Source organism: Microcaecilia unicolor, chromosome 1, assembly GCF_901765095.1.
Source record: "Microcaecilia unicolor chromosome 1, aMicUni1.1, whole genome shotgun sequence".
In the NCBI taxonomy this organism is placed as follows: domain Eukaryota; kingdom Metazoa; phylum Chordata; class Amphibia; order Gymnophiona; family Siphonopidae; genus Microcaecilia; species Microcaecilia unicolor.
In genome coordinates, this window is record NC_044031.1 from 608700978 (window position 1) to 608722057 (window position 21080).

The 21080-nt window shown below is 46.5% G+C and overlaps 1 protein-coding gene across 5 annotated transcripts in view; it reads right to left on the reverse strand.

Annotated features, from left to right (window-relative positions):
- TSNARE1 (t-SNARE domain containing 1) overlaps nt 1-21080 on the reverse strand; it is a 956130-nt gene that overhangs the window by 578548 nt on the left and 356502 nt on the right. For all 5 annotated transcript variants that reach the window (XM_030219717.1, XM_030219709.1, XM_030219685.1 and 2 more), the window contains exon 6: nt 6776-6866. In XM_030219717.1, coding sequence (XP_030075577.1) covers nt 6776-6866 — 91 coding nt within the window. The remainder of the gene's footprint in view (nt 1-6775; nt 6867-21080) is intronic.

Consider the following 21080-nt stretch of genomic DNA (forward strand, 5'->3'; position numbering starts at 1 on the left):
GAGATATTTGTTCAGGGCCCTTAGGTCTAGGATGGGACGCATCCCCCCTGTTTTCTTTTCCACAAGGAAGTACCTGGAATAGAATCCCAGCCCTTCTTGCCCGGATGGCACGGGCTCGACCGCATTGACGCTGAGAAGGGCGGAGAGTTCCTCTGCAAGTACCCTCTTGTGCTGGAAGCTGTAAGACTGAGCTCCCGGTGGACAATTTGGAGGTTTTGATGCCAAATTGAGGGTGTATCCTTGCCGGACTATTTGCAGAACCCACTGATCGGAGGTTATGAGAGGCCACCTTTGGTGAAAAGCTTTCAACCTCCCTCCGACTGGCAGGTCGCCCGGCACGGACACTTGGATGTCGGCTATGCTCTGCTGGAGCCAGTCAAAAGCTCGCCCCTTGCTTTTGCTGGGGAGCCGCGGGGCCTTGCTGAGTCGCACGCTGCTGACGAGAGCGAGCGCGCTGGGGCTTAGCCTGGGCCGCAGGCTGTCGGGAAGGAGGATTGTACCTACGCCTGCCAGAAGAGTAGGGAACAGTCTTCCTTCCCCCGAAAAATCGTCTACCTGTAGAGGTAGAAGCTGAAGGCTGCCGGCGGGCGAATTTGTCGAATGCGGTGTCCCGCTGGTGGAGAGACTCTACCACCTGTTCGACTTTTTCGCCAAAAATGTTGTCCGCACGGCAAGGCGAGTCCGCAATCCGCTGCTGGATTCTATTCTCCAGGTCGGCGGCGCGCAGCCATGAGAGCCTGCGCATCACCACACCTTGAGCAGCGGCCCTGGACGCAACATCAAAAGTGTCATAAACTCCTCTGGCCAGGAATTTTCTGCACGCCTTCAGCTGCCTGACCACCTCCTGAAAAGGCTTGGCTTGCTCAGGGGGAAGAGCATCAACCAAGCCCGCCAACTGCCGCACATTGTTCCGCATGTGCATGCTCGTGTAGAGCTGGTAAGACTGGATCTTGGACACGAGCATAGAGGAATGGTAGGCCTTCCTCCCAAAGGAGTCTAAGGTTCTAGCGTCCTTGCCCGGGGGCGCCGAAGCATGTTCCCTAGAACTCTTAGCCTTCTTTAGGGCCAAATCCACAACTCCAGAGTCATGAGGCAACTGAGTGCGCATCAGCTCTGGGTCCCCATGGATCCGGTACTGGGACTCGATCTTCTTGGGAATGTGGGGATTACTTAATGGCTTGGTCCAGTTCGCAAGCAATGTCTTTTTCAGGACATGGTGCAAGGGAACAGTGGACGCTTCCTTAGGTGGAGAAGGATAGTCCAGGAGCTCAAACATTTCAGCCCTGGGCTCGTCCTCCACAACCACCGGGAAGGGGATGGCCGTAGACATCTCCCGGACAAAGGAAGCAAAAGACAGACTCTCGGGAGGAGAAAGCTGTCTTTCAGGAGAGGGAGTGGGATCAGAAGGAAGACCCTCAGACTCCTCGTCAGAGAAATATCGAGGATCTTCCTCTTCCTCCCATGAGGCCTCACCCTCTACAAGTTCACGAACCTGTGTCTGCAACCTCGCCCTGCTCGACTCAGTGGAGCCACGTCCACGATGGGGGCGTCGAGAGGTAGACTCCCTCGCCCGCATCGGCGAAGCTCCCTCCGCCGACGTAGTCGGGGAGCCTTCCTGGGAGGTGGCCGCGGGGACCTCAACCTGGGCGATGGGCCAGCCGGCGCCACGCTCGACGGTACCGGAGGGGTAGGGCGCAACAGCTCTCCCAGAATCTCTGGGAGAACGGCCCGGAGGCTCTCGTTTAGAGCGGCTGTAGAGAAAGGCTGTGAGGTCGATGCAGGCGTCGACGTCAGTACCTGTTCCGGGCGTGGAGGCTGTACCGGGCTGTCCAGAGCGGAGCGCATCGACACCTCCTGAACAGAGGGTGAGCGGTCCTCTCGGTGCCGATGCCTGCTGGGTGCCGAATCCCTCGGCGACCCAGAGCTCTCGGTGCCGACATGGGGAGGAGACCGGTGTCGATGCTTCTTCGATTTCTTCCGAAGCATGTCACCGGAGCTCCCCGGCACCGACGAGGAGGACGTCGAATCCATCCGTCGCTTCCTCGGGGCCGAGACTGAAGAAGGTCGATCTCGGGGGGGCTGTACCGCAGGAGCCCTCAGGGTAGGAGGAGACCCACCCGAGGGCTCACCGCCACCAGCAGGGGAATGGACAGCCCTCACCTGCACTCCACCCGATGCACCACCGTCCGACGACATCAGCAGACGAGGTCCTGGTACCACCGACGTCGATGCAGCTATCCGATGTCTCGGCGCCGATGCAGAGGCCCGATGCCTCGATGCACTCGATGCAGGGGCGGCCGAGGAAGATGGTCTGGACGCTGACGACGTCGATGCACTCGAAGATCCCGGTGCCGATGCCGACGAAGAGCCCGAGAACAACACGTTCCACTGGGCTAGTCTCGCTACCTGAGTCCGCCTTTGAAGAAGGGAACACAGACTACAGTTCTGAGGGCGGTGCTCGGCCCCCAGACACTGAAGACACGACGAGTGTCGATCAGTGAGCGAGATAACCCGGGCGCACTGGGTGCACTTCTTGAAGCCGCTGGAAGGCTTCGATGTCATGGGCGGAAAAATCACGCCGGCGAAATCAAAAGCCGAAATGGCGAAAATGGAAGCACCAAAAATTTAGAGGGAGAAAAAATCTCGACCGAGGCCGAAAAGAGGCCTACCCCGACGACGAAAGAAAACTTACCGGGGCAAAAAGCTGGAAGTACGGGGAGGATTGACACGAAACCCGGTCGAAGGGTTTCCGGAGCACTTCCCGACTAACAAAACTTTCCCGAAGGAAAAAAACACGCTCAAACAGAATTTGGACGCGCGAGGTCGACTTTCCGGGGCTCGACACGGCGAAAACACGACCGTACCGAGTGCGGACAAAAGAAGACTGGCCGGCTCGAGCCGGTTTCGGGCGGGGAAGACGGCCGCGCATGCGCGGTGCGCGCGGGCGCGCGAGGGCTAGCAAAGGACTTTGCTAGTGAAGATTCCGATTGGAGGGGCTGCCGTGGACGTCACCCATCAGTGAGAACAAGCAGCCTGCTTGTCCTCGGAGAAAGGATACTACCTATTTTCTTACCATTTTGTATCACAAACATAAGAACATAACAGTAGCCATACTGGGTCAGACCAATGGTCCATCTAGCCCAGTACCCTGTTTTCAACAGTGGCCAATCCAGGTCACAAGTACCTGACAGAAACCCAATTAGTAGGAACATTCCATACTACCAACCACAGGGCAAGCAGTGGCTTCCCCCATGTCTATCTCAGTAACAGGAATTTGTCCTCTAGGAACTTGTCCAAACCTTTTTTTAAAATCTAGATATGCTAACCGCTGTTAACACATCCTCCGTCAAAGAGTTCCAGAGCTTAACTATTCATTGAGTGAAAAATTATTGCCTCCTATTTGTTTTAAAAGTATTTCCATGTAACTTCCTCGAGTGTCCCCTAGTCTTTGTACTTTTGGAATGAGTAAAAAATCAATTCACTTCTACCTGTTCTACACCACTCAGGATTTTGTAGACCTCAATCATATCTCCCCTCATCCGTCTCTTTTCCAAGCTGAAGAGCCCTAACCTCTTTAGCCTTTCCTCATACGAAAGGAGTTCCATCTCCTTTATCATTTTGATCATTCTTCTTTGAACCTTTTCTAATTTGCTATTAGGTAATAAAACAGGACTGTTCATTTTTAATCATAACCTTGGATGTCACTTATTTATATACTTTAATTCCACAACAGGAAGATTTGAATGTGATTTTTGTAGTTATGGAATCCAGACAGCAGCCCCATCTTATATCTTCCAGTTGTTTGCTAAATCTGGCAAAAATTTTTCCAATTCGATGGTGTTTATTACCCACAACTCTCATCGGGGCAACTTTTGTCCCTTCAGTGGCTAACCTGTATATATCTGCTTTTGAGAAAGAATGGATTTATGTATTGCCCTTTGAACAGAAGATTTAGAGTTGGCATCAGTTTATAGACGATGTCTTTATGTTATGGAAGGACACAAAGGAAGAACTAGATCAATTTGTGGTTTGGTTGAATTCTTGCAACGAGAGTTTATCTTTTACAGCACAGAGTTCTGAGAGTGAAATCAATTTTTTTGATTTGACAATTTACAGAAGGATCATTCTTTTCAGATCAACAGACAAGAATATCTTCGGTGCCGGGGCTGCAGGAGATGTATTTCTAACGAATGCACAATTATCTTGCATGCACAGAGATGAAAGAGGTCCCTGTGAGGGGAGAGGGAGCATCAGAGCAGGCTCAAAGGCCTGGATGTTTGTGGCGCAAAAACGCCAGGTTAATGAGAGCCCTGAATGGCTAGCTGGCCCAGCAACATTGGCAGGGAGAGGGAGAGAGAGTCCCTGGATGTCAAGGGCACAAAAACGCCAGAAGGAACAGCCCTGATTGGCTCAGGAGTGCTCAGCAATGGGGGAGGGTGGGGAGGGCTGGAGAGAGTGACAGTGAGGTGCATGTGCACGGAGCCAGAGCTCAGTAGCAGAGGAAAGGTTTTCTGCAAAACACAGTCACATCTAACCTGGCTGAATTTATTAAAATCCCCTGGGCTTTTTCAGCCTCAGGGGCAGTCAGGTAGTTTAAAGCAGTCTGTTGCTGACTGAGATGCTGGAAGACAGAGTGGCTGCAGTAGTGAAAGGTGAGAGATGACAGTGCTAATGCTGGAGACTGTCGGGATATTCATGCAGCAGATATCTGTGTGCTGAGAACTGGTGTATGGATGGCCAGAACTGGAGAACTATACAGGTTTAGCTGCTGGAAAGGTATTGTGTGTGTGTGGGGGTGTATTGGTTGTGTGCACGGATCAGAGCTCTGAAGAGTGGTAGTGGTATGAGTAGTTGATTACTATTATTTTCTTTGTTTTAAAAAAAGATGATGATTAGACGTCTGTGCCTTTTAAAAAGGATAGGGTTTATTTCTGCAATGTTTGAAGATGTGGCACGTGCAGGGCTGGGAAACTGACAGATGCCAACCCAGAAGACTTAAAGAAAGTTTACCGTTTTCACAGTTTTTGATAATCCGTCCGAATTGTTCAGATGAAATAATTTTCAAGAAACAAGCAAGAGCATTGCAAGAGAGATTATGAGAGAGGGGTTATCCAGATCGAGTCCTAAGAAGAGCTTACAAGAGGGTGAGGTTTAACAATAGAGATCTTTTGTTGATGGGTGAACCCAAAGGACCAACATCTTCTGAACCGGAAATTCAAGCATGCGTGATGCAGTTCACCTCTAGTGGCAATCAAGTAGCAAAGAACATTACCGACAGATGGAACACCATGCAGTTACTTCCTGCCTTTGAAGAAAAAGATTTCAGATTGTATTCATGAGAGAAAGGAACTCTGAAGAACATTTTAAGTCCAGTAGTTATGAAGAAGGATATAATGAGATCCGCAAGGCTTGGACATTGTCAGTGTGATGCCTGCAGTTTCTGTGGAATTATGTTACAAGAGACTGAGTTTGAAAATACTGTGGATAGCAGTCCATAAATTAAGGCACTTGACAAACTGCAGGATGAGTTTGTAGTGTATGTCCTGATTTGCCCTTGTAAGAAACTTTATGTGTGTAAGACATCTAGGAGTCTGAAGACACAAATGACCGAGCATAAATCACATTTGAAAACAAAAAGGATAAATGAACCATTATTTATGAATTGTGTTAAATTTCATCATCATTTCCAAGATTTGAAGTGTACAGCAATTGATGTAGAGGTTGCAAACATTAGAGGTGGTGACTGCACAATACATTTGAGACAGTGGAAAGCCTGTTGGATTTTCAAGCTGAACTCTTTAGAACCTCACATAGCATGATAGAATGGATTGCTTTTTTTCATTGGCATCATTGTTTTTATCATTGCATTGGCGAACTGAACATTCAGTGTTATGAGATTAGCGATCTGTATAAGCATGACGTCACAAAGTTAGTGCATGTGTGAGAGTTCTTTTTAAATACAGGCACCATTTCAGAGAGCGACACATGACAGGAATTAGGCTGCATTGCAAGATGACAGTGAGTTGTTTTTATTTAATGTTTTTAAAAACTGTGCATTGAAAATCATTTTTGGTTTTTTTTCTAGATTAGCACTGCAGTGTTATGGGATAGATATGCACAGAATAATTTAACCTTGAAGTAGCTCGACTGAATGGGTGAAATGGGCCTTGTTTATTGCTTTTGAAAAGATAAGTGCATGTCTTTTTGCTTTTTTGTTTGAACATTTTGGTCAGCATTGAAAGAAAGCACTAAAAAATCTGGGTTTTTCAGGACCGATGAATAAGGATGGAACTGGGTTCAGGTGCAATTTTGAAATTGACTTTTCAAGTTGAATATTTGCACTACCAGTGTCTGAGGTCTTTTCCCCTAGAACACGAACATTTATTTCTCTGGTGAACTTACACCAAGAACACCAAAGAGAGTAATCTACCATCATAAAGGGAGAAGAACACAGAAATCCTGTTGCCACCCATTAAATGATAAGGATACCCATTGGACTTGATCTTTGCCCAAGTTGAGGAGGAGAAGAGGGGGACATTACACCTGTAAAACTCCATTCTAGCCTTCCTCAGAAGTTTAGTAACACATGCAAATTAAATACTGAAGGTGAACATGTGGAACCTTCCAGTAATTTCTAGGTCATCATAGTTCAATCCCAGGAAATCAGAATCCTAGTACACCAAGCTAAGAAGACAAGAATTACTTGTTATATTGCATGTCTTCCTTTTGATTTTAGGAACAAATCTAAATTTAATCATGTCTTCAAGCTACCTACCCTAGATGAGCCCCTGATGATCTCGGACAGCTGTTTGATCGCATTGGTACTGGAAGTGATGATTTGGTTTGTCTCCTGCTGCGCCACATGCCTGTAAGAATAAAGAACCAGGGTATCAGTTAATTTAGGAAGGAAGATCATTTTATCCTTTGTTTTTTTCATCATGTGGCAGTTGCTGTTGCTAAGCTATCGCTGCTGCTTTTCACTAGAGCATGAGGTGATTCTGCTGCTGCATTATTCCTAGAAAGAAGATTAATTGATGGGGACTGGTCTTTGAGACTCACACTGCAGCTAGAAGACAGGGGTTAAATGGACTACAAATGCAACACATTCAATCCCAAGGATGGAAGGAAGATGGCTGCTGCTAGTGCGGTGGTCGCTGCAGGTCAAAGGAATAGAGTCTGTGTTTTGAATGGTACAGTTTTAGTCTTCCTGGTTGGTGAGGGTAAGGGTCATCCATGCATGTCATCTAGGGTGGAGCAGGCAGCATAAAAATAAAAATTGGGATAAAATTTTAAAATACAAAAAAATAGGGAATTCCATTAACCTTGCTCCTTTTACATTTGTAAATCCAGGGAAAATGTTTCAACTATGAAATTGTGCATATCTTTAGCCAGTAGATATATCAACCCTAAACTGGCATCTTATGGCATATTGATATATAAATTGATGCTCCAATTGCAGCTCACTGGAATGATACCATCTGACCCCAATAAAACTTGGCCTCTGACTTCATTCACTTTAGATATTATTTAGAAAAGAATACATCTGGAACACTACACTATACCAGCAATAACATAAGAACTGAAATACCACCCAAATCTGCCACATCACAGTAATTCACTATGACCAGAAATGAATGCTCCTGCCTGGTAGTGAGACATGCTTTAGAACGATAACCTTCCCCTATATTTTTAAGGGGCACCAATGTGTTAGCCAAAAGACTTCATACATAAGAGCTTGTTTATGTGAGAAGGAATTGAGTACAGACTGTCAAAACACATCACAACCACTAGATCACCAGGATTGTCAGAATATTTTTGCTCTCTAATTGAAATAAAGAAAATATTTTTTGGTCTGTAATATTGTAGTATTCCAGGCATGGAATGTAAAAATGGTCTGAAACATAAGCAACCCTATGTCACAGATTCAAAATGAAGCATCCTGTATGCACACAGATACCAAGACACCCACCAAACCAGGCAGCCTATACAAACTGCATCCTGTAAGTACGAAGAACAGTACTTTGCTATTGATAGAATCAATGCACAATGCAAGTAGTTTTATGCACCATACTACTTAATGCAAGTAAATGGAAATCTGCTGACGCATTAAGACACCTTTCACCCAAGTGATACAGTAGGGTCTCCAATGCACATTCTATGGCTAAACAACCTCTTTTTCTTGAAGGCAGATTGCAATAGATCTGTTTCATGGTAAGATATGGTGTGTGCCTTTAAACGGACTCAAGCAACAACTGAAGCACAATACAGATAGAAAAAAAATAGAAATGAGAGATACGAAAATAAACTATTTAGTCCAAACTCAAAGTAATTTCATAGGGAACTGGAAAAGAACATTAGTGTAGTTAAAACACCACAAACCAAAGCTGAATTAGAAAAGTTCTGGAGAACTTATACAAGGAATGTAGAATGTACAACAGTTAAGCAGAATTGCTACCCAACATACATAAGAAAATTAAAAAGGTGAATTTAAAAGCTGTGGAATGGCATGAAATAACAACAGTTGGAAACCAAGTCGAAAAGAGTGGAATGTCCAGCTACTGGCTCAAACATTTAACATTCACCCACTACAATCTGGCAAAATGCTAAAATCAGTTGTTCCAACAACCAGAACACATAACATAATGACTAACAGGAAGAACACTTCTCCTTCCAAATCCTCAAAAATTACTCATCAATAAACTGCTCATCTATAATTTATAAACTTTTCATTACAATAGATGCAATCACATAGCTGCAACAGGTACTGTTACACAGTCTTCAAGAATAAATGGATAAGAAAAGAGGAGCATACAGAACCAAATATCAACAGATCCTAAACAAAGCCAACTGTAAGAAAATTTGAAATTCCAATACAGCATAAATTAACAACTTTAAGTTGCCTTGAAATGAACAGAACCAACCCTAGATTGACTGAATGCATCAAACTCACAATAAAAATATGGCAGACCACATTCCAAATGAATTATGAAGATGAATCATTTGCCATTACAATCCTGTGAGGAATGGTACCTGGTCAAAACAGACTTGACAAAAGGACCCAAACACAAAACAGCCCAACAAAAAAATCCCCCGCCAAACTAGCCCCCGGCAAATGAGCCCGACAAAAGGGCCTGCCCTCGTATTTTACCTGTTCAGCTCCTGTCCATGCTGCTGCAACTGTGCGTGTTTCTGAGTCCCACTGCTGCTTTGAGCCGAGGTAGGTCTCCCTTTTGCCACCCCAGTTTCAATGCTCGCTGTCCGAAATGTCTCCCTCTTTCTCCTGCCTCCCCTGCGTGGTGTGATATCTCTTTCACCCTTCCCCCCTTCCCCTGGCGATCCTCCATTCATGTGGGCCGTCAGCAGTGTCAGCAAGGAAAACAAGCTGCTTCAGCTGGTCCCAGAAGCATTCCATCTGTTGTGTCCCGCCTCATCTGACACAACTCCCTATGTCCACGTAGGCAGAACACAACAGAGAGAATGCCCCATACTTGCATCACTTTTACGGACAGACAGATTGTTTATGTAACGGTCTTTTTAAAGGTACGTGGCTTTTGTCTTCAGTGATACTGACATTTGTATATTAGCTTTAAACACTGACTAACGCTACGGTACGTTCATACGGAGTATCCCTGGACAAGTAGGGCAAGTTGTCCTATTCTATACAGCATTTTCCCTCTAGTTTCTTTACTGGATTTTACTGTATATGCGCTCATATGGTCAATGTTTCATTATTATTCTTTTCTATTTTTTTCTTTTTTCTGTTTTCCACAGACCACTCGTTAGGTTCTGTTTGCAGTTCTTTTACTTTTGGAAGTCTTAACAATGATTTTGAGGTTAGTTTTCCATTTTTATGAATATTATTTTGATTATATTCTCCTTAGAACTTCTTTTTTATTATTTATTATTTTTTATATACACTCTCCTCTTTTTCTTTTATATTTTTTTGCAGATTCAATCATTACACTAGTTGATGCTTTTATTCCAGTATCTATTTACAAGGTCAGTTTTCTTTATATATTTTTACATTTTTTCAATTACATTTTTCCAAACACCTATGTATGTATATTTGTACTCATCATCTAATGTGATTCTGAGGCTAATGGTATTTTTTATTTATTATTTTACATTTCATATTCTTCTTTACACTGTTTATAAATTAAGGATGTTTCTGTCTGCATCAGCATGGTGATTATTTTGGATATTTTGTTATTTGGTTTTTCCTATCCTATATATACATATATTATTTGATGCACACATTGTTCATGTATTTATTTATCGTTTTATTGTTTTTGTGTTTTTAGACTCCTGATGTGGGCCTATCCGGCCGAAACACAACGTTGTGTCGAGTCAATTTTTATGTGCAATTGTTTTATTATCATTTGTTTGGAAATTAATAAACGCTGGTTATTTTTATTTCGGTTTGGTTCCAATCTTTGGATAGCCTGGCTTTTATATTCCCACCTTTTTTGTTTTTATCTTTACGCCTCGTGTGATCTATTGAGTTCTCCACTTTTGTGGATTCTCTCTAGACTTTCGCACCGGGACTCTGCCATGGCGTTCCAAAGTTGGACCAATGTTTTAAGTTTTAGCGATGACCACTTGAACCAACTTTTACAGCAACTGAATCAAGAAGAGGAACATCATCCACCACCAGAAGTATCGCTGATGCAACAATGTTTGGATATCGTAAACATCAAGAAGAATATTGTTAGGAATGAATTGCATTTTTTCACCATGCTTAATTACTGTAAATCTAGGCGCATCCCTGGAGGTCTTAGAATTTCAAAAGCACCCACTAATCTTTGGATAGCCTGGCTTTTATATTCCCACCTTTTTTGTTTTTGTCTTTACGCCTCGTGGGATCTATTGAGTTCTCCACTTTTGTGGATTCTCATATTAAATTCAACAGCTATGAACAGTGAGCCTAGTCAAATGTCCTATGTCAAAGCTCCTTAAGGGAAAACCAAAACTGAAAATGTTGCTCCAAATGAGGACCACCGAGTTTGAGCATGAAAAGTATATCTACATATTTAGGAGTAGATCCAGCATAAATTATTGAGTTAAAGGATCAACAAAAAATATTACAGAAGACTGAAACCGATATTGAAAGGAGCTGGAACAACACAAAATAAACAAATCCATCTGCCTGCAAAACTTCATATAATTTTGGAATTATATACAGTGGCCTCACAAAGAAACCAAATAAATGGAAGTATGAACAAGAAAGCTTCATGACTACCAGTATATGCCGAGATTGTACATCCCAAAAGCTAAAGGTGGTTTTGGTGTTATAGAAATAGATTAGGCTTCAAATATTTTTTCTTAGAATATAGCAGCCAGCCTAAAAATCTAGGACTCAGGCTTGGAATAATTGAAATACTATTTATGCACATAATTTGCCATTTATAATGCACTCAAAGTGATGTGGAGCAAGCTATTATAGAAACAAAGAAGGATAGATAGGAAGCTACTGGTCCCCCTCCCCCCCCTTCCTCCCCTCCAAATAACCCATCCACCTGCAGTCTACCTGCAACAGAAAAAGATTTTACGGCTGTGGTTGCTAGGGTAATAGGGAAGAAGCTAAAGCTGCAGCTGCTAGGGCTGAGTAGAGGTTGCATCTACCCACCAGTCCTGAGTCCTGCAACCTACGCTTCTCTCCATTGCTCACCCACCTACAACCAGCAACCACAGCCTGAAGCTTCTCTTCATCATTCACCCATCAGCAACCTTGACATCAATTCCACTTCTCTCCAGCAGTACTTCTCTAAATCTTTCTTCTCTCTCCCCGCAAAGCAGTAGCCCTCTCAGTCCCCCTTCCCATCTGATGACACAAACACCAATTTCTCTCTCCCTCTGTCTCCCCCTTGTAATGGCATACTGACCATCCAGCTCTCTTCCCTCTCTACCCCGCAACCCCAGCCCAGTCTGATCACAAGTGGAAGACAAGGATAGCAGTTGCACATCAGGCTGCATTCTCCTCCTCCTCCCTCTGGTGCCTTGGCAGCAAATGCAAAGTTTGAACCATAATGAACATGGTAGAGTCCTGCAGTTTAAATACTGCATTCAGCATGCATGGTAGAAGAGGATGTGACCTAATATGCAGTCTTCTCCTCTACTTCTGAGCACCAGACGGGGGGTTGGGGGTGGAGGGAGTGTGTACATGTGGTTTATGGTTTAGTTTGTTTGTTATACCGCCTTTCCTAATAAAATAACAAAGCAGTTTACAATATATATCCAATAAAAGAAAAAAAGAAAAGAACACCATTTCACTATAGGAGGAAAAATGATAAAAAATAGAAATGGTGAAGATAATCTATTGGGTAATAGAGTGACAGAGGTAAACTGTCATCTAGTGGTGTGCAGCATTGAAGGTACTGCAGGGAGGGGTAGAAAAGGAAAGCAGGCCCCTAATGTTGCATGCTTTCCGCAACTCTGGCGCAGCTACCCAGGTATTCTGCCTGAAAAAGCTAGGTCTGGTTTTTTAGCCCCGTGGAGGGGCATTTTCAAAAGGTCGCCCAAGTATGAATTAGGAAGCCCTCACGAAGTCGGCCAAAATCAGGTAGATATAATCGAAAAATAGTACAGACGTCCTTAGACATTCCATTATCACAATTCAAAACGCCCAAATCAGGGACGCCCAAAGTATACTAACCAGAACTGCGAAAGGACATCCCTAAAACATTCACTGTACTTTCATATCAACATCCTTCATCGGTTCAACGAGAAAGAAATCCTTATTACTATACTTTGGGCTTCTCTGATGTACCTGTTTGTTCCGTAAGTAGTGCACGTAGTTGCCGACATCCATTTTACAAGGCCCACCGAAGGACGGCGGGCCTATAAGAGGCACATCCATCGGCAGTTCTGTGAGAAACACGTCCTTGTTACTGTATTTTACACTTCAGAATGTTCCTTATATTTCCCGTACCTGGATGTCTGCAACTACATGCACTCTACTTGCGGAACATGCAGCTATGGGAAATATAAGGAACACACATATTTTATTGTGTATATATGAAGAAGTTCGCACTCTTGATAATGATCTATATAAGGAAGGCTCTGCACGTATGAACACGTACTCATCCAAATAAGGCCCTGCACGTGTGACGACGGTCCATGCATGTCATGGACGTCCATGTGCCGACCCTTCATATATGGGGCAGGACGTCCACGTGCTGACCCGTCCATATATGTAACTGTACAAGGACAGTTACATATATGGACTGTGTAAGGACGTCCATCACAAATAGGCGTCTATATAAGGCGATGCAAGTTTTCCAACTGTTATTCACTGAGAAACATGGCTCTCAGAAGGGAGCCAAACTTTAGTTTAGCAGAGAATCTACTCCTGGTGCAGCTCTGCCTGAGGCACTGGCGCAGGCTCTTCCTGCACCACCACTACCTGCCCCCAGGACTGTGGCCATTAGAACATGGGCACAGATACGACAAAGGCTGGAAAGGTAAGTGCTTTTTTTCACCCCCCCCCCCCCCACACTGTTCCTGGGCTATCAGGATCCCCCCTCCTGTAGCACCACATTTAAGAGCTCCCTCAGCAATGTAAGCACTAACTGTAGTCTGCATTCAAGGGTAATCAGTGATATGTGCAAATGCACATTCATTAATAGAATCAATGCACTAGAAAGGAAAAACATTTCCACATCCTCACAATACTGCACAGAAATGGTATTCTCTGTCCTCATGTCCACCTCAATGACATCACCTGTACCAATGTAATGCCCCCCCCCCCCCCCCCCCCCATCAGTGTTGTGTGTCTCTACAATTTTGCTGCCAAATGAATTTGTGTTGTGAAAGCAAGAAGGGCCATCCCCTGACTCCTGGTGTACAAACTTGTATCTTACAGCCGTTTTGGAATTCGGAGGGACCTGGAGTCCCTGAGACGCCGGTTCCGGTGTATACGGCGGGACAGCCCCAATCTCATTAGGAGCGTGCGACGGTGCCTCAGGGCTCGACGTAAGTATTTTAAACAGGGCACCTGTACTCATTTGTAAATGTATTTATTTAATAATGCAAATATCATGTACAATATCAGTTTCCATGTGGCTAATAGGCAACTAGTAAGTCATAACGCCTCTGTCCCAGATCAAGGCCTGAGGTTGCAGCTACCCTCCCATGAGTGTAGCTGTAACTTCCAACTAATCTCCTCTGTGATGAATGACATGCCTCACTTCTGTATCCCCCTTTCTGGGGTGGATACTGTTTATGGTATTCTTGCCTGATGTCCTGCTCTAAGTGGATGGGTTTTTTTTGTACCCCGCGCTTTCCCACTCATGGCCGGCTCAATGCGGCTTAGGTACTTATTTGTACCGGGGCAATGGAGGGTTAAGTGACTTGCCCAGAGTCACAAGGAGCTGCCTGTGCCTGCAGTGGGAATCGAACCCAGTTCCCCAGGACCAAAATCCACCACTCCAACCACTAGGCCACTCCTCCAATTCATGTTATAGCATGAATTGAAAACGTAAAGAAATAGTGCTTCCACCCCACCCCCCTCCACCTCCTCCCCCCCCAAAAAAATAAATAAAATGGTCATCCTACCATAGTCACAACTCAAAATGCTAACATGCTGCTGAGGAATGAGTGTTCCCTGCCAACACATCTTATAGTGTACTCCTTTTTCAGACTAGCTTCCAGGGTTCCCTGTCATGTCATCTCATGCATCTCACACCACGTGTCTAGCCCAGGGCTCACCACTGACCCCACATTTCCCCATTCCTGCCTCATGCCAGCCAGCCAGCTCCTTCACTATGCAAGCCATGTTGAATGTGCTGTTCTCAAGGCCAATCTTTTTACATACACAGGGCACCAGCAGCAGGAGGAGGAGCAGGATGAAGAGGCAGGACTGCCTGCTCCTGTGGTGGAGGAGGAGGAGCAGGAGGAGGCAGGACTACCTGCAGCGATGGTGGAGCAGGAAGAGGAAGATGAAGACAACGACCCCTGGCATAACATGCCTCCCCTCAAGGAGGAGGGCCCAACACCTCCTGCAGCAACTGGGGAATAGCCAAAACCAGTTGCTGCAGGAGGTGTCATCAATGAGGCTGGAGATGTCAGCAATGAGGCTGGAGGTGTCAGCAATGCGGCAGACAAACGAGCAGCACTTCAGGGTGCAGAGGCTGTTCCTGGTGCTTCTCATTAGCCTGCTGCATAACGCCTTGTAGGGACGAGGACGTGGCCTCCCGTGAAGGATTTTTTTTTTTTTTTTTTTGGGGGGGGGGGAATTGTACATAGTTCTACTTTTTTGTTAAATGCATATTGGATATTTTTTTCATATTGAAGGACTTTGGGGGGAGGGGAATTGTACATAGTTCTATTTTTTTTGTTAAATGCACGTTGGATATTTTTTCATATAGCAGGGTGTGTGTCTCTATTTTGTGCACTATATATTATCAAATGCTAGGGCTGATGTGAGAGGAGTCGGCAAGCTGGGTTGCATGACAGGTGAAGTGTGACAGAGACACTTTGGTACATGTGTCATAAGTGTGGCCATACAGAAGGCCACCTCTTCCTTCCAAACTGCATAGCTGTATGGTAAGGGGGTGGGGGGGGGAGGCTGGGTGGGCATTTCTGTTGAGGAACAGAAATGCCCATCCAGCTTCTCCCCCCTTACCATAGAGCCCCACAGCACAGAGTTGTGTAAATAGGTATGTTGTCTAGCCCTAGTGATCTGCCAAATAGAAACTTCCAAATAACCATAGGTAGCGCATATACGATGTTTGCTCTCTGATCACCAGACACCCTTACCCACAACCAAACCACATTGGTGAGGGCCAGGAAGAAGCTAGAAAAAGCTGGGTCATCTTTTCACATTGAATGTATCAGCAATGGTATATAGTGCTGAGGAAAAAAGGGAAAACAGTAAAAGCATTAGATGGCTGTTTACTTCATCACAATTGCAATATAATACATCAGGTACAGAAGGGCACAGGCTAGGGGAATAATATAGGCACTGGGCTGGAGCCACCTGCAGGTAATTTAGAATAGGAACTGTAACCGGAACCCCTCTCCCTCACCATGACTTACGGGCTCAAGGCCAAGGTAGGCACGCACCTGTGGCCACCTTGAAATTAATTTGCAGGATAGAATTTAGAAATGTTGTTGTTCCATAACTGTGGAGGATGTAGGACTGTGTTGAATAATGTGGAAAAGTCATTCATTGCATATATGCTTCCCCCCTCCCCACCTCCAACAACCTTCACAATGGGTGGGCACTTCATAAAAGGGGACTGGAGTTCACCACATAAAGAAGGATGGAACCTAGTGGGGAGACACATGAGGTGGAAAGCGGGAGAAAAACTACCTGTTGCGGATACCCGTGAACCTGTTGAAAATAGAGGTAATATTTGAATGCAGAGAACATACAGAGAATGGGGAGCCCTTGACCATGAGGGATGCACACATCCACTCTCAGGGCCTCTTCCTCTTCCTCTCCCCCTCCCCACAGGCAGCCACAACTGAGTGTGTCCAATAGAGAACAAGACATCTGTACAACGAATTGGGTAGAAACAATCATGGCTCTCAGAGTGCAGTATATTACAGTCCACTGCTGTCTCTTGCAATCCTCTTGACCAGCTGTCCTGCAACATGCAAGAAGTGTTTGTTTAGTACTTACATAGCAGAAAGGGAAGAGGTGGCTGAGAGGTATGAGGTTACCTTGAACTTGTTGTGCAAGAATCTGTTGGCTCCAAGGGACCAGAGGCTGCCTGCTTCAACAAAGGAGAGAGAGAGAGAATGGGGGGCAGTGAGGGAGCAAATCACAGACAGCAAGGAGCTCCTGGAGGGTAGAGAATGAAGAGTTGGTCAGATGTAGAAAATGAAGATTATATGCTAAGCTACCAGCTAACACCCAATCTGAAACAAAGCCCGCACAGCAGTTATCTTTCAAGAATTGGCCAAAAAGTCCCCCCCCCCCACCCAACCCCCCCCCCCCAAAAGGTATACAAAAGCATACAGTGGAAAAACAAGGTTTACTTTAACTGAAGCTAAAACGCTTTGAAATACCACCCCATAATCTAAAGAAAACCCTCTAAAGTGCAAGCACAGAGAAAGCCGTTTTAAAGAGGCGCCAATAAAGGGAATGCAAACTTCCAAATCGGAAGAGCAGCTGGGGATGTTTATCATTATCACCCATAATCGAAATGAGGACGCCCAAAACACAGAGCAGCTGGGGACGTCCCTACCTATAATCAAAATGAGGACGCCCAAATCGCCAGAACAGCTGGGGACGTTAGGGATTTTGTCAATACCCTTGTCCACTGGCTTGTCCTATCCCATCTGGATTATTGTAGTGGTATTTATGTGGGTTGCCAGGCCTCCTTATTGAAAACGTTCCAAACGGCTCAGAACACTGCGGCGAGGCTCATCCTTAGAGAAAGGCGTTTTGCACACGCTTTAAACTTCATTGGCTGCCTGTACAGGAGCGCATTGCTTTTAAGATCTGCTCCCTAACACATAAAATCATCTATGGGGCTGCCCCGGATTACATGCTCCCCTTGATCGACCTTCCGCCTAGAAATGCCAACCCTGCTGCTCGGTCCTATCTCCACCTCCATTTTCCGAATTGTAAGGGTGTCAAGTACAAGAAAATCTTCGCCTCGTCCTTCCGTTATTGGAGTCCCAAACACTGGAACATGTTACCTAGTCACCTTAAAGCTCAAGTGGACCATGCCCTTTTTAAGAAGTTGTTAAAGACATTCCTCTTTGCTAAGACTTACCCCTCAACTTACCATGTTGATTGATGCATCCCTTGTCCCTTACCCTGCCTAGTTCACGCTGTTAGTTTCTCCCCTCCTACTTGCTTCTTTTATGCTTGCCTAAGCTTTTAAGTTTGTACTCTTATTTAATTCTCTGTAAGCCACATTGCGCCTGCATGAGTGGGAAAATGTGGGATATAAGTAACAAATAAATAAATAATCAAAACTAGGTGTCCATCGCATTCTTATATGGGCGTCCCTGGGAGAGTATTTAAACGCCTTTCTCTGTATTTTCGATTCTTTGCATCACATTGGTACAATGGCACCAAAGCAACCACCCACTTGCAAGGGTAATTTCAGTGACCCAGAAATTGAACTGCTGGTTCAGGAAATCCAGAGGAGACACATGCATCTCTTTGCTCCCACGGGCAGAGGCTGGCTGCTACAATGAAGCAGAGAGAATGGGAGGCAGTAAGGGACCACCTCAACGCGGTCTTCCACTGTGACAGGGATGTGGAAGACTGCAAACGGAAGTGGCGCCGGCTGAGGCGTGATGTCAGGAGGAAGGCTGGTGCCAACCCCCCAGCAGATGACACTGCTAACTTGACCCCCACTGAGCGCATCATTCATGGGCTCTTGCCCCAGGAGGGGATCCACGGCATTGGGTCCCTTGACACATCAGCACAGCCTGAGGGCTCAGGTAGGTTCACCATTAGGAAGCTAGGGTATCTGTTATGCTGCACTACACTCTGTTTTACACAAGTGGGGGACAGTGTGGTGCTCCTCAGTAGGGGAAGGGGTGAGAACACCACATGCAATACAAATCACTATTCATTACAGACCTTGACACAGGGAGCAGCAGGGGGGAGGGGGGGATTTCCAGCATTGGGTGTGTAGGTTACCACTGTTTCACAGCTTTGGGGGCCTTCCCCACTCCCTCCTCTTTTCCCATCACCAAACTCTGCATATCTTCTTCCCATACCTCTGTGCTGTAGCCACTGTGTCCTCTGCGCTCCTTCCACAGTTCTATGTCTATCCACCCGCCTGTGTGGCTCTCTTCCACATCAGTCTCTGTAGCACACTGTGCTCCTCGTCTCCAGCTCTGTACCATGTACAATGACATCTGTGGCTTGCCTGCCAATCCCATTCCTCACCATCTCTTTGCTGGGTCTTTGCTATCTATATGAATGCTGAAAAACAAAAGTGGGTTATTTTGACCAACACACTTCCTCCCCTTTTGCTATGCAGGTGATGACAGCCAGTCAGAGGAAGAAGCTGGCCCTAGTGGCCACCAGCCCCAGCACACAGAGCAGCAAACCAGTGGGCCTGAACAAGAAACCACACAGAACCATGGGGTGGAACCACAGGACCCAGCAGCAGCACCAGCTCTTCCTCCACCACCCGCAGCAGAGGCTCTCCCTCCACCACCCGCAGCCTTTGCCAATGGTGGCACTGAAGAAGAAGATGCGGAATGGGGGGCACCTCCTCAGCAGAGGCCATCTAGCCAGAGAAGGCAGCTACTGTGCCTCGCCAGAATGTGCACACGGAAGATTACCGGCGCCAGAAATTGGAGCTGCAACGGGAAGCGCTCCAGGTGCAACAGGAAGTGGTACAGGCCCAACGTGATGTGGTGCAGCAGCTCCAATGGCAGGAGCACAGCATTGAGGGCCTATGCCGTGACCTGAAAGCACCTAGTGCAGCCCTGATGCAGCAACAACTGGCGTCTACTTCCACCACTGCACAGCAACCACCCGCTAAGAAGAGGAGCTTGAGATCCTCAGCCTCCCCAGCCACTGGTCCAGCAGCCACCACACCAGCTTTCCTTCTGGGTCCTATGCTCAGGTTGTAGGGCAAGCCACAGAGCGCAAGGTGGCCGGACTTCCACAGGGCAGCCGAGGCAGCAGGCTGCCTTGTGGAGACAGAGGAGGAGAATGGGAGCTCATCAGAGGACTCTCAACAGAGTTCCCCTGCAGCACCAGCTGCAAAGGAACACGGTGGGAGGGGTAGGAGGGGACAGGGATGGGGCTAGGGGAGGGGGCGGGGAAAGTGATGGGACATGCTGTGGGGGGTGGGGGATGAGGGTTGTAGGGAGGGGAATATGCACAGAGCGGGTGATGGTGGTAGGGGTGGTGGTGGTGGTGGTGTGTAAATACTATGTCATAGAAATAAATGTCAACTTACTCTCACACAAAACTTGTCTTGATCAGTCTTTGCCTGGCTCTGACTCCCAGCTAGTGTGCACTGTGCTCTCCTCTGTGGGCGGGAGGTGGAGGAGGCTCTTCATCCTGTTCATCTGGGGCCTGCTACTGTGGTGGCTGTGGCTCTTCTGGGAGGGCCTGCCCTCTGCGAATTGCCAAATTATGTAACATGCAGCAGGCCAGGAATATCTTTGCCACCTTTTGGGGGCTGTACAGGAGCTCCCCTCCAGAACGGTCTAGACATCGGAACCTGTTCTTAAAGTTGTCCAAAGGTGCGCTCGATGATGCCACGGGTGGTCCGATGTCTACTGTTGTAGTTCACCTCTGACCCTATTTGTGGGTGCACTATGGGGGTCATGAGCCAACTCCACTATGGGTAGCCTCTGCCACCATTGGGAAGAAGCAGGATGAGAAAGATGAGTGTGTATTGTTTGGAGCAGGTACCTTGTGGGGGGGGGGGGGGGGGGGGAATAGTGGATTGTGGAGGGTTGCCCGATGGAGGAGGTATAGTTTGGGCAGATCCATGCTGCACTTACCTAGGAGCCATCCGCCGGTGATCTCCCCTCGCTCAAACCTGCGGAAGATTCCCGAGTGCTGCAATATATAGGCGTAACGGGTGCAATCTGGGTATCAGGCACACGCGTCTAGAATCTCCCCCTGGGCGTCACACACAACTTGCATATTGAGTGAGTGGAATGCGTTCCTGTTCGTATAAGTGGCCTCTCATGCCCGGGGGGGGGGGTCTGAGTGCGACATGTGTGCAGTCAATGGCGCCTATGACCAAGGAGAAGCGAGCTACGACGTAGAAGTCAGCCATGATGTTCTGCAGGACCTGGGGGGTGGTGGGGAAGGTAATGTACTCAGAGGTGTGGGTAAGGAAGGCATCAAGGAACTGGGTGAGGCAGTTAGAAATGGAAGCCTGGGTGAGACCCGTGTTCACAGATAGGACAGACTGGAAACTCCCAGTGGCCAGAAAAGAGAGAGAAGCAGTGATCTTTAGGTGCACAGGGGTGGGGTTGTTCCTATGGGTCCTGGGCTGCAGGAGGGGTTTGAGCTGGTCACAAAGGTGCTGAATGGCAGCCCTATCAAAGCGGTACCTAGTGAGACACTGCAGGTCAGTGAGGTCAAGGAAACTGCTACGGGGCCTGAAAACTCTGGGGCATGAGTACCTCCTGCG